Genomic DNA, 12,102 nt, shown 5'->3' with positions numbered 1-12,102 from the left:
ACAAAATGTCTTAACGCTAACCTTGCAAGGGTATCTCCTCTTGCATCAATGTGGCATAGTCCAGCTCTCTAAGTGGTATTGCCAGTTTTAAAATGAGAAAGGAAGCAAGAAAGAAGGAAAGAAAGACTTGCATTTATATAGAACCGTTCACAATTTAGGGCATCCGATTGTGCTTTACAGCGAATGAAGTGTAGACACTATGGTAATGAAACATGGTAGCCAATCTATACACAGCAGGCTCCCAGAAAACAATGTGATAACGACCAGATAATCTGTTTTATCTGATGTTGATTGAGGATTTAAATATTGGCCAGGCCACCGGGGATAGCTGCCCTGCTCTTCTTGGATAGAGAACAATGGGATCTTTGAAGACCACCTGGAAGAGCAGACGGAATTGGTTTAAGGTCTCATTGGGAAGACAGTACCTTTGATGGTGCAGCACTGCCTCAGTACTGAGCTGGAGTTTCAGCCTGATTTTTGTGCGCAGGTCTATAGAATGAGACTTGAATCCATAACCTCTTGTATTACTACTTGGAAAATAAGAATTTTGATGGGAAAGAGGAGCAAAGAGATTGAGAGTACAAATGGTAGCGATACAAGTTAATGAAGTCATAGAACAGCACTTCACAAACTATTTTTCAGTCATATTTTAACATATCGCAAGCCCAAAAACAGCAATAAAGCAGTATATTATTAGTAACGTTGGCTTATTATAGATCAACATATAAGCAACGCATAAGCATTGCCACCACACCAAGAAGTCGCTCAGAAACCTCTGACGTGTGTACATGATCACATAGTTACGTCACAGCACAACTGATCAGAATCACCACAGCCAATCAAAGTGCCACCGCTGGGAATTCATCTTGTAATTGGCTACTTCCCACTGCTGGGACAATGTGAGGGGATGGGACATTTACATGATTTTAATTAATTTGCTATTTCAACACCCCCAATTGGTGTCACAACTCATAGGTTGGCGTCCGCTCATATAGAGGAAAGTAGACCAAGTACCAGGGTTATTCCCAGAATAATACAATTGAAAAGTAGAGAAGTTATAAAAACTTGATTCAAACCGCACTTGTCTGTATTTCTGCTCATCATTATAAAAGGGATATAAAGACACTGGAGAGAGTGCAAAAAGATCACAAGGACGATACCAGAACTGCAACATTATATCCGATAGGCAAAGGTGAAAATTTCTCTTGAAAAAAGAAGATTGAGGAGTGACCTCAGTGGCTTGTAAAATGATGATGTGGAGATGCCGGCATTGGACTGGGGTGAGCACAGTAAGAAGTCTTACAACACCAGGTTAAAGCCCAACATGTTTGTTTCAAACACTAGCTTTCGGAACACTGCTCCTTCCTCGGGTGAATGTCAGCTAGTGTTTGAAACAAACATGTTGGACTTTAACCTGGTGCTGTAAGACTTCTTATTGTAAAATGATGAAAGGCTTTTTTTTGTTCTTAAAAAAAAAATTAGAGTACCCAATTCTTTTTTTCCAATTAAGGGGCAATTTAACGTGGCCAATCCATCTAACCTGCACATCATTGGGTTGTGGGGGCGAAACCCACGCAGACACCGGGAGAATGTGCAAACTCCACAAGGACAGTGACCCAGAGCCGGGATCGAACCTGGGACCTCGGCGCCGTGAGGCAGTAGTGCTAACCACTGCGCCACCGTGCCGCCCAAGATGAAAGGTTTTGACAGCGTGTACAGAGCGAGTAATTCCACTTGTGAGGAAAAGCAGAATCGCAGAACTATTGGGCGCGATCTAACGGGAAAGCTTCCAAGTGTGTTAGCGAGCTAGAATTGCCGTGTGCTTCCCGATGGCCGACCCTGTATCTGATGCCAATTAGGGCCGGTAATGAGGCCCCAAGGCCTTTATGCCGGAAAAGACTGTCCCGCCAGCTGATTCGCCTGGACCATGCCCGACAGTTCCCTGCTCACAGCGGGGAGCAGAACTTAAAACCGATCCCACAGAGCAAACCCAGACAGAAAGCAGCCATGTCACCCTGCAGACCACCCCCACAGTTCGGAAATGCCGACCGAGCCAGACTGTTGGATGCGATGGAGTCCAGACGAGACACCCTGTTTCCCCAAGGGGGTCAGATGGTCGGCCACAGGTTAGCCAGTGCCACCTGGGAGGCAGTGGCCGTCAGCGTGGGGAGTGTCACACGAAAGACCGCCACCCAGTGTCGCAAGAAGCTCAACAACCTCCACCGGGCCACACGGGTGAGTTTGCATCGGTCCTCTGACACTGGTCCCACCTGCAACACAACCCCACCCCCCCACCCCCCCCCCCCCTGACAGCTCTGTGTTTGGCACCGCACCACCCCCTAGCACAATACCGTGCCTCTACCCCAGCACACCCTGACACCCACCCGCACAGCCCACCCATACCCCACACCTTTCCCCCTACATAGCCCCCCACGATGAATGAAGTATGCAGCTCACAATGCCCTCTCTTTGTCCCCGCAGAATAAATTGCCCCTTAACAGATAGGAAAGGGCCCAGATAGGCAGCAGAGTGCCGGACATATCAGAGTCCTCACCCCACATGAGGAAAGGGCCTGGGGATCGCCAGGGTGGCCGAGGCAGAGACGTCACTGACATCGGGCTTGGCCTGCACCGCAGAAGTGAATAGCCACCGGCTCCCACTAAGATGGACTGTCACACATGAGCTACGCATGCCAGACATAATGATCCCTCTCTCCCACTACCACATGTCTATTCTCCTGCAGGATCTCCATCCGATGGTGCCAGCTCATCTGAGGTGCCAACCCATCAGGCATCAAAAAGGCGAGGTGGGATTTCAGGGTTATGGGCATAGGGTGGGAGTGGGCCCAGGTAGGATGCTCTTTCCAAGGGTCAGTGCTGGTTTGATGGCCAAGTAGCATCCTTCTGCTCTGTAGGAATTCTTTGATTCTATGATATGTGATATCTGTAAGGAATTGGAGAACGTGAGAGCCCGACAATCAACTAGGGCTTCAACTAGGCCCGAGTCCTCTGGGTCTCCCCACCCTTACATTCCCTGCTATCTCTCAGGGTGCCACCCAACGAGCCAGTTGTGCTGGGGTACCCTGTCCTGCACACGCACCCCCTGGCCACCAGACCCCAGACCTGGACTGGGTGCAGGTTCCCTCCCCGATCCACACACCCACCCTCTGATCACGGGAATTGCTTCCTCTCCATTTGTAAAACCCCAATCTTCGAGGCCTCGGCTTTAACTGATGCATTTATCAAGGTGGAGACAAAAGGGGTTTTTTTTTTTAAAAAAGGATTTCTGGTGGCCACCCACAATACCAGTGCATCTGTCTCCTGATCCTTCCCTCCATGGCAGTGTGATTCCATCAGGAACCTTCCCACTCAGATTGCCACCTTGAGTTGAACATATTCCTCGAGGTTTCATTACATGACCTTGCACCTCTAACCACTCAGTTCACCACATCTGCCATTGATCACTTGACATCTCCACCTTCACGGAGCTCTTCCTTCCCACAGCCAATTGGAGAGTCAAGCAAGCTCTTTGGGTGATTCTTGACTGGGTATCCAACAACCCTTTTTATCTAATCCCCAATCATTTTACAGTATTACTGAGAGACAAAAGCATTCAAAGAAAATAACTAAATCATGTGCAACCTTTAAAAATATCCCTGCGACTTTTCTTTTGAAAGAGTTAACAAATCTCTGGGCAAGTAATGAAGAGAGAATTGTGTTCAGATTATGATGTTGTTGGGCTGGTTGTCCTGAGAATATTGTGGTAGGATTTCAAAAATCAAGTCCCATACATCTATTGTTTTTAACCAATGCTGACGACCCTTCTCCCAATTGCATGAAACCCACTCTGAATATTTCTCCTGGCTCTCTCTTACCGGTAGCTTTGTCTCAGTGACGTTTCCAGTGTACACCGGGTTGACACAGATTCTGGCCCCTCCATGTGACAGGAAGTGGCAGGGAAGGAATCTTGGGTATTGGTCATCCCCGTCCAACACACTGATTGTCATTTCCACTGATGTGTTGTATCTCTCTTTGGTATTAATTTCCTGTGTGAGAGATCAATGTTAACTTGATGCAGGAATTGCTAAACTCAGTTAATTGAGGAGGAAAATGGTGAAAGGTCGCAACAACAAAGGTAACCTGCACATGATAAACAAGCACTTGAAATTTCCTCAGAACTATTCCTGCTCCTACGCAGTATATCTGCTGAAGTTATGTTGGTGAATCAGGAACAATTCCAGGACTATTCCAGGCAAGATATGGTTCATGATAAAATTAGAAAACCTGAATGATAACCTCAATTAATTTTGCTCTGCCCCTCCCCTGTTGCTCCAACTTTCCACTTCTAGTTCCATTCTTTCTCTCTTATCTCTTTGACTTTATTCTCTCTCACTCCTGTTCTTATCTCTGTTATTTTAACAGTACTGTTGTCATTACATCCCCCAATTTTCTGCTGCTGTTCTTCCCAAGGCCAAGTACTTTTCCCCCCTAACCATGCATTCTCATGGTATTGGAATTGAGACTCATTGTACTATCTCTGGGTCCTCCTTTCAGAGTGAGGAAAGGTCTCCTCAGAATCCTGGCTTTCAATTTGCGTCAGGTCAGAGGATGACATTTCCGAAATCACTTAAAATTAGGTCCAAATCGACTCGTACAAATAAAGAGAATGCTGCACTTGGGGGACTTGGCTGTAGTCAGGAACATGAGGTTGTGACTGTGGGTGAGGTAGGTTGGGGACCCAGAAGGTAGAGGTAGAGGAGCCTCAGCCCCTGCAATTGTCCAACAGTTTCGAGGTTCTTGTAGATTGTAGGGACGAGAGAGGCGTTCCCGGGTGGATGAAAGATTGAACCATGGCACTGTGGTGCGGAGAGACATTCAATTGGGGAAGTCAATCGGAATGTAGTGCTCCTAGAGGACAGTATAGCCGGGGGGCAGACAGTTCTCTGCAGCTTAGAATGAGAATGTGGCTGTGTTATCTGCCCAGTGCCAGGGTTCCATAGAGCGAGCTGCCAACAATCATACACTAAAGAGCTGGGCTTCAGATCTGGAGATCCTCTCATGGCCAGAGGGTAAGTGTGTCCATCAGGGGAGGGCACTTGAGAACATGTCGACACTAATGTTCCTGGCAGAGGCCGTGAGCGCCAACAGCAATGCCACAAAAAACTGCACAACCTCCTCAGGGTGGCCAGGGTGAGTAGGCAGCACTGTACCCCTGGTACTAACCCCCTTCCCAAACACCCATAACACCCCCACCCTACCCGGAAGGCAAGCGATCCTCACCGTGACCACATGCCAGCACCCATACTGGCTGCCATGGCCAGGTGCCCTAGCCCACCCCCTGTGTTGCATGCGTCTGACTGCCTAACATTTGCTTTTTTTCTGTCCGTTCTTCCCCTCTTCTCTCCCCCCTCCTCCCATCCTGCCAGGAGAAGTCAGCCTACAACCACTGGGAAAGGAGGGTAACAAAGCAGCAGGCACTGGACTTGGTTGGTGGACCCAGAGAGAGGGCGGTCGCCAAGTTGGGGGTTGACATTGGGCGAGCAAGTAAGACCCTGCTGAGTTGCGGTTCACCATGGCATGTGAATAGTCATCATCCTCCATCCCATGGACCAGATCTGCTGTTACTGTCAACCCAGGGCCTGCACCACATAGTTAGGCAAGTAGGAATCACAGAGGAGGTTGCAAAGGAGGGTTGGGGAGGGCAGAGGGAGGGTGTTCACGGGAGGGAGTAGTCGGCCGGGGGGTGGCGGGGTGTCCGTGCTGCTGGTCGGGCTTTCTAGTCGGTGAACCTGGAGACGATTAGAGAATCCCGTATGCGCACCCCTGGTGCACATGTTGTGCGACCTCCTGAGCCTGCCTGGGCACCATGTCCTGCCCATTCTCACCCTCATCCTCCTCCTCCTCCAGCATGGTCGCTCCTCTGCTGCGTGATGTTGTGGAGGATGTAGCAGGCCACCACGATATGGGGCACTCACCTAGCGGTATTCTGGAGGGCCCCTCCAGAGCAGTCCAGGCACCTGAACCGCATCTTCAGGATGCCGAAGCATCGCTCGATCACACCCCTGGTATTGGGGTGGGTGTCGTTGTCGCGGGTCTCTGCATTGGTCTGTGGCCTACACATATGTGTCATCAATCGCAACCACAGTGGATAACCCCCGTCACCCAGTAGCTAACCCCGCAGCCGGGGATCCGCCTCGAAGAGGCCAGGAATTGTCGAGTGTGCCAGGATGAAGGCGCCGTGCACATAGCCCGGGTATCGGGTGCAGCACGATGTGCAGCTGATTGCCACACACCATGTTCGACGAGTGGAACCCCTTTCAGTTTGTGAAGACTGACCCGTCACACTTCAGTGTTCATAGGGTGACACTCGGCGATGACAGCGAACCCCACCGCCGGGCTGGTTTAGCTCACTTGGCTAAATCGCTGGCTTTTAAAGCAGACCAAGCAAGCCAGCAGCACGGTTCGATTCCCCTACCAGCCTCCCCGGACAGGTGCCGGAATGTGGCGACTAGGGGCTTTTCACAGTAACTTAATTGAAGCCTACTCGTGACAATAAGCGATTTTCATTTCATTTCCTGGTGGGCTCGTTCCACATTGAATTTGATATATTCAAATGGCGTGGATGCACCTATGCACCGAGGTCTGTGAGATCCCCACAGGTCTCCACTCAGTGCCTGGATGGACCCCATGGCATAAAGGTTCAGGGCGACTGTCGCCTTTACAGCCTCTGGGAGCGGGTGTCCTCCCCTATACCTCCATGGTGCCAGGAGCACCATGATCTGCCAGATATATCGCACTGTTCCTCTGCTCAGCCGGAGCCTTCAATGGCATGCCCAGTCCGGCAGATCCTTGAATGACAGGCGCTGCCGGTACACAAGAGGCCTGATGCAGTGCCTGCTTGGCGACTGGCTCTCCATCCTCACCAGCTGCCTCCTGTTCCTCAAGGGCAGGCTCCGCTGCTGCAGCGTTCTCCTTGAGCAGCTCCAGCTCATACAGCCTCAGTGCATCCCCCAGGGTTGTGGCGACTGAGATGAAGGCTACCATTCCTGGTTGGATTCCGAAGTCCAACGTCTGTACGGGGTGAAAGGCAGACATGTCAGCATGGTATGCACCCCCGTGCCCAACCAGGTCTAAAAGGCTGCACAGTGGCCCCGGTATACAGAGCAGACTCTGCCCCTCCATGTCCCCCTCCCTCCCACATTCCCACACCCACTTCCAGATGTTTCCCTTGCACTCTGCACCCTTGGCCCCCGTGGGGGCCTCTGGTCCTGGCACCCGTCCCTGCTGCCAGGGGTAACGTTGGCTGACGCTATCCATGCAACAGGTACGCCCAACAGCCCCTAACCGGCGCCCTACTGTAGGGGCTACTTTCCCTTGGGTGGGCCGCGTGCTGCCCTGCTGGCAGGTGGCAGTCGATGTGGGGGGGGGAAAGTTGGTGAGGTGGAATGCAGGGGTGGTGGGGTGGAAGGTGCGGGGTGGTACATGGCGGTGATGGGGTGGAGGGTGAGGGTTGGGGTGGTGGGGCCGGTGTCACTTTGCACAGCCACAGGTCTTGGAGGGTGGTGAGTGGGCTGCACAGCATGATGGCTGCCTTGCAAGCTGCGGCATTGACGGTCTGTGACTCAACATCCCATGTTCCACGGGCGTCATCCCGACCCTGCGGCCCATCCCCTGGTCATTCTCTACTGTCCACACAGCCCCCCTCGTGCCTGGCAGACATTCCGCCCACCCCCACCCTTCCCAGCCAGCCTAGCCAGTGGCAGAACCGGCAGCCCACGATCAAGCCTCTGCATGTTCTACCTCGTCTCTCTCCCCCATTGGCCCTGGTGCTATTTCCCAATTTTTGAAACTACAAGTGAAACACACCGTTGGTAATTCGTCCTGGCGAAAGCGGAGCATCGCGGAGGCCCCGGAGAATACCGGGTCAAGCCCGCTAATGATATGCGGATAGCATTTACTGTACATGTGGAGTAGAACGCGTTGATGCCGCTGTCTAGGCACTGGAGCATGGCATTCTGGCGGATGCCCGGCACTGGCCATGATTTTGGTCTGGCGACAGATTTTCCGCCCAATCAGCTTTCCCCATCGCGGCGACGGCCGACGGAGAATCCACCCCGATATCTTGGAGGGGTCTTCAAACAAAGTTTCATGTGTAGAACGTAGGAATATAAACGGGGCAGCCACATTACTGGGAGTGTATTATAGGCCCCCAAAGAATCAGTGGGAAATAGAGGACCAGATATGTAGACAATTTACTGTGTGTATGAATAGTAATTGGATAATTATACGAGGGGATTGCAATTTCCGCAACATAAATTGGGATAGTCATAGTGTAAAGGGTCTAGAGGCAGAGGATTTATTGAAATGTATTTAGTGGTGTTTTTTGAATCAATATAGAAACATAGAAACATAGAAACATAGAACAGTACAGCACAGAACAGGCCCTTCGGCCCTCGATGTTGTGCCGAACAATGATCACCCTACTTAAACCCACGTAACCCGTATACCCCGTAACCCAACAATCCCCCCATTAACCTTACACTACGGGCAATTTAGCATGGCCAATCCACCTAACCCGCACATCTTTGGACTGTGGGAGGAAACCGGAGCACCCGGAGGAAACCCACGCACACACGGGGAGGACGTGCAGACTCCACACAGACAGTGACCCAGCCGGGAATCGAACCTGGGACCCTGGAGCTGTGAAGCATTGACGCTAACCACCATGCTACCGTGAGGCCCCTATCACGGTAGAAGGCCCAATGAGATGGAACAGTGTTGGACTTGGTGCTGGGGAACGAGGCCAGACAAGTGTTCAATGTGGCAGTGCGAGAGCATTTTAGTGATTGCAACCACAACACGGTATGGTTCAAGATTGTTATGGACAAAGAAAAAGATGATCTGCAAAAGACAGTTTTGGATTAGGACAAGGTAGATTTTACTAAAATAAGGCAGGACCCGGCCAAAGTTGATTGGAAACAGCTTCTTGTGGGAACATGCTACAGCGGAGAAGTGGAGGGCATTCAAAAAGGAAACGGAGAGCATGCAGGTCCAACATGTTTCCTTTAGAGGGAAATGCAGGAGCAATAAGTTCAGGAAACCCTGGAGGTCTCGGACCACCCAGGACTGGATCAGGAGGAAGCAAAAGGAATTTAGCAAGTCCAGAGGGATAAGTTCCACTGCGACCCTAGAGGGATATAGGAAATGCAAGAGGGGACTTAAGAAAGCAATTAGAAGAGCAAAAGGGGGGCGTGAGAAAGGATTTGCAAATAAGATTAGGGAGAACCCTAAGAAACTCAATAAATATATTAAGGGGAAGAGGTTAAACAGGGAAAGAGTAGGGCCCATTAGAGACCAAGGGGGAAATATTTGTGTGAAGCCGCAAGACATTGCTAGGGTGTTAAATTAATACTTCTCATCAGTCTTTACTCGGGAGAAGGGGACGTAGGTACAGATTCAGGTAATGGGACTGTGGGGACCTTGAGCCATTTGACATAGGAAGTGAGGAGGTATTGGGTGCTTTGGCGGGTTTAAAAATAGATAAATCCTCAGGCCCGGATGAATCCCAGCACCACTGGTAGCGAACCAGTGGTGGGCAGGGGACTCGCCATCCAGGGAGGCAGTGCAGGAAACCAGGTTTACCAAACTTTCTATCTTAATATCACTGTAGATATAATCCACAAAGTCTCAATAAGATTTGGATACCAGCCCTACTATCTTATTATCACCTGAGAAATCATCCATTCCCCAATATCTTAATATCATTGTGGATATCACACCCAGAGTCTCAATATCACCTCCGATATCACCCCCATTATCTCAGTCTCACTACAGATATCACCACCGTTGTTTTAATATCATCGCGGATCTTACACACGCATTCCAAATAGCACTGTGGGTACCAGCCTCAAGTTAGCATTAAGGTTCAATAGAGGAGCTATTGCATTGTTGGGAGAATTTGAAAGTCACTCACAGCTTGGACTTACTCGAATAACGAGGAGTCTTGAACCAAATAAATAATAGGCAGATATCAACCCTGCTATCTCAAATTCATGACAGAAAGTACCATCACTGCCTCAATGTTACTGTGGATATCACCACCGCTGTCTAAATATAACCACTGATGTCAACCCCACTATCTCAATACCACCATGAATATCAGTCCCACTCTCTGTTTCACTGCAGAATCAATTTGGACGATCCCACTGACATCTTATGGATCCACCCCACTCTCTGAGGCTCCTGGGTAGTAGTTTTTGTTCAGTAGGAAGCTCCAGGCACACAAGAAGAAAAAGCTCATTGTAAAATTGAGTTTCCGTACCAGGGCGTAAACCATCAGATCCAACTCCTTCTTCAACTCAAAATCCAGGTGCTGGGCCAACAGGACCTGACCGCTGCTCGGCAAGTTAATCTTGAAGAATCTTGCATCACTCTACAACACAGAGACGCATTTTGAAAGATCGATAAACTCCACTCATTCATCAACAGGTGAGGAGACAGGAAGAAGCTTCTCATCTGACACATCATTTTCTCTCCCCCAAACTCTCTTGGTCTTACTCACTCTCTATCCATGGCAACCTTTTTGTTTCTATTTCTTTGATCTTTCTATTGCCATTGTTCCTTTCAACTTTCTGCTCCTTCTCCATTTGAGCTGCAAATAACATTTCCTTTAATTCCCCAGCCCCACTTGGCCCCTACCCATGAGTTTTATTCTTCCTCTTTTTGAGATAAGACTCAATGCAGCAGCTCTTATTCCAACATATGTTCTCCCAGGGTCTTACAGCGTGGAGTAATTATCTCCTCCAGTCTTCCTTTCCACCTATAATGTTAGGAATGGGGCCACCTAGACACTATTTATTGATTACTGTTGTGTTTTCACCTGGGTAGCTGCCCGACTCAATGACCTGAACTCTTCAGCTAGGTTTCAAACTAGAATTGCTGCGATTACTTTGAGCTCCACCTGAAGGTTTTAGGGTTGGGAAATGGGTGGATGAAGTGAGAGGCCTCAGGCCCCAGTGACAGGTGAGCAGCTGGCAGTTCCACATGCAGCTCACCCATCTTCAAAAGATGGCTATCATGCAGCATGCCTTGCAAGCAATGGCTTGAAGCTGGAGCCTGGGGTGGGGGGCGGAATTGGAGAAGTGGGTGGGCTTGTGAGTGGGGCAGAGTTGGTGAAATCAGGAAACTGGAGTCCATAAAAGCATTTCTTCTGTTCTTTCTGATCTTCAGCAATAATTTATTAAAATTACTTTCTCTTCCAAATTAAATTCTCGGTGGCCATATGCCGTCACATCCAGAGGGAAGCAGGTTTGACTCCTATTGTGCAATATCCAATTTCCCAGAGGGGGCTTTTGCTTGTTCAGGACTCCTGAAAAATGATTCATTTCAGTAACAGGTCAGGTGTCTATTAGCCGTCTTTTGGGCATGGAAATTGGTTCTCGTTCTGTCTGTTTTACACCCAAAAGCCACAAGATCCAACTTCTACTCCTTTGTTCCTCCCTGCTCCCATTTTAAAATAAGCTTCACCATCTTTTGCACACTGTCAGCGCAGTGATGAAATGCAGGGAGTGCAGTTAGTATACAGATCTCTTTCAGTGACATTCGTGGACACCCCAGAGCCAGCTAGATCACCCCATTCACAACGCCATTCCTTGAGCTCAGCACATCTCAGATTTCTGCCTCCTCTTAGCTCCGGCCCAACTGAGACCAAGCACCTACCGCGATTTGGCACGATTGAGGGCCACAGACTGCAGCGCAATGTGTGACATGCTCACTAAGCGATGGGCACTAGCTGGTCCAAATGGGTGGGTATATTTAAATTAGGTGGCTATGTCATGGTGTTTTCAGATACCCTCATTTATGCCAGATGTTAATTGTGTCCATGTCAATGCTAGGCTCCCCCTGCCCCTAGCTGGGTTAATTTCGGACCCAAATTTAAAGGCCCACAGCAAGCACAGAAGCTCCATTCATCTCACTGCATCTTCTTCCCTGGAAACTGAAACAAAACTCAAAAAATGTCACCCCACTTTGCACCTCCTCACAGGCTTAACATCTCCCAGGCCCAGCAGCATAGGAGCTCCTCATCTCCCAGCTGTGTGTTTCA

General features: G+C 49.6%; 1 protein-coding gene across 6 annotated transcripts in view; it reads right to left on the bottom strand.

Moving 5' to 3' along the window:
• LOC119973485 overlaps positions 1-12,102 on the bottom strand; it is a 69,116-nt gene that overhangs the window by 32,796 nt on the left and 24,218 nt on the right. For all 6 annotated transcript variants that reach the window (XM_038811706.1, XM_038811711.1, XM_038811705.1 and 3 more), the window contains 2 exons: positions 10,321-10,431; positions 3,875-4,045 (listed from right to left, as the gene is read on the bottom strand). In XM_038811706.1, coding sequence (XP_038667634.1) covers positions 3,875-4,045; positions 10,321-10,431 — 282 coding nt within the window. The remainder of the gene's footprint in view (positions 1-3,874; positions 4,046-10,320; positions 10,432-12,102) is intronic.

The sequence above is a fragment of the Scyliorhinus canicula genome, chromosome 11 (genome assembly GCF_902713615.1).
Source record: "Scyliorhinus canicula chromosome 11, sScyCan1.1, whole genome shotgun sequence".
NCBI lineage: Eukaryota > Metazoa > Chordata > Chondrichthyes > Carcharhiniformes > Scyliorhinidae > Scyliorhinus > Scyliorhinus canicula.
The sequence above is the reverse complement of the archived record's forward strand: the minus strand, read 5'-3'. Positions and strand labels throughout refer to the sequence as shown.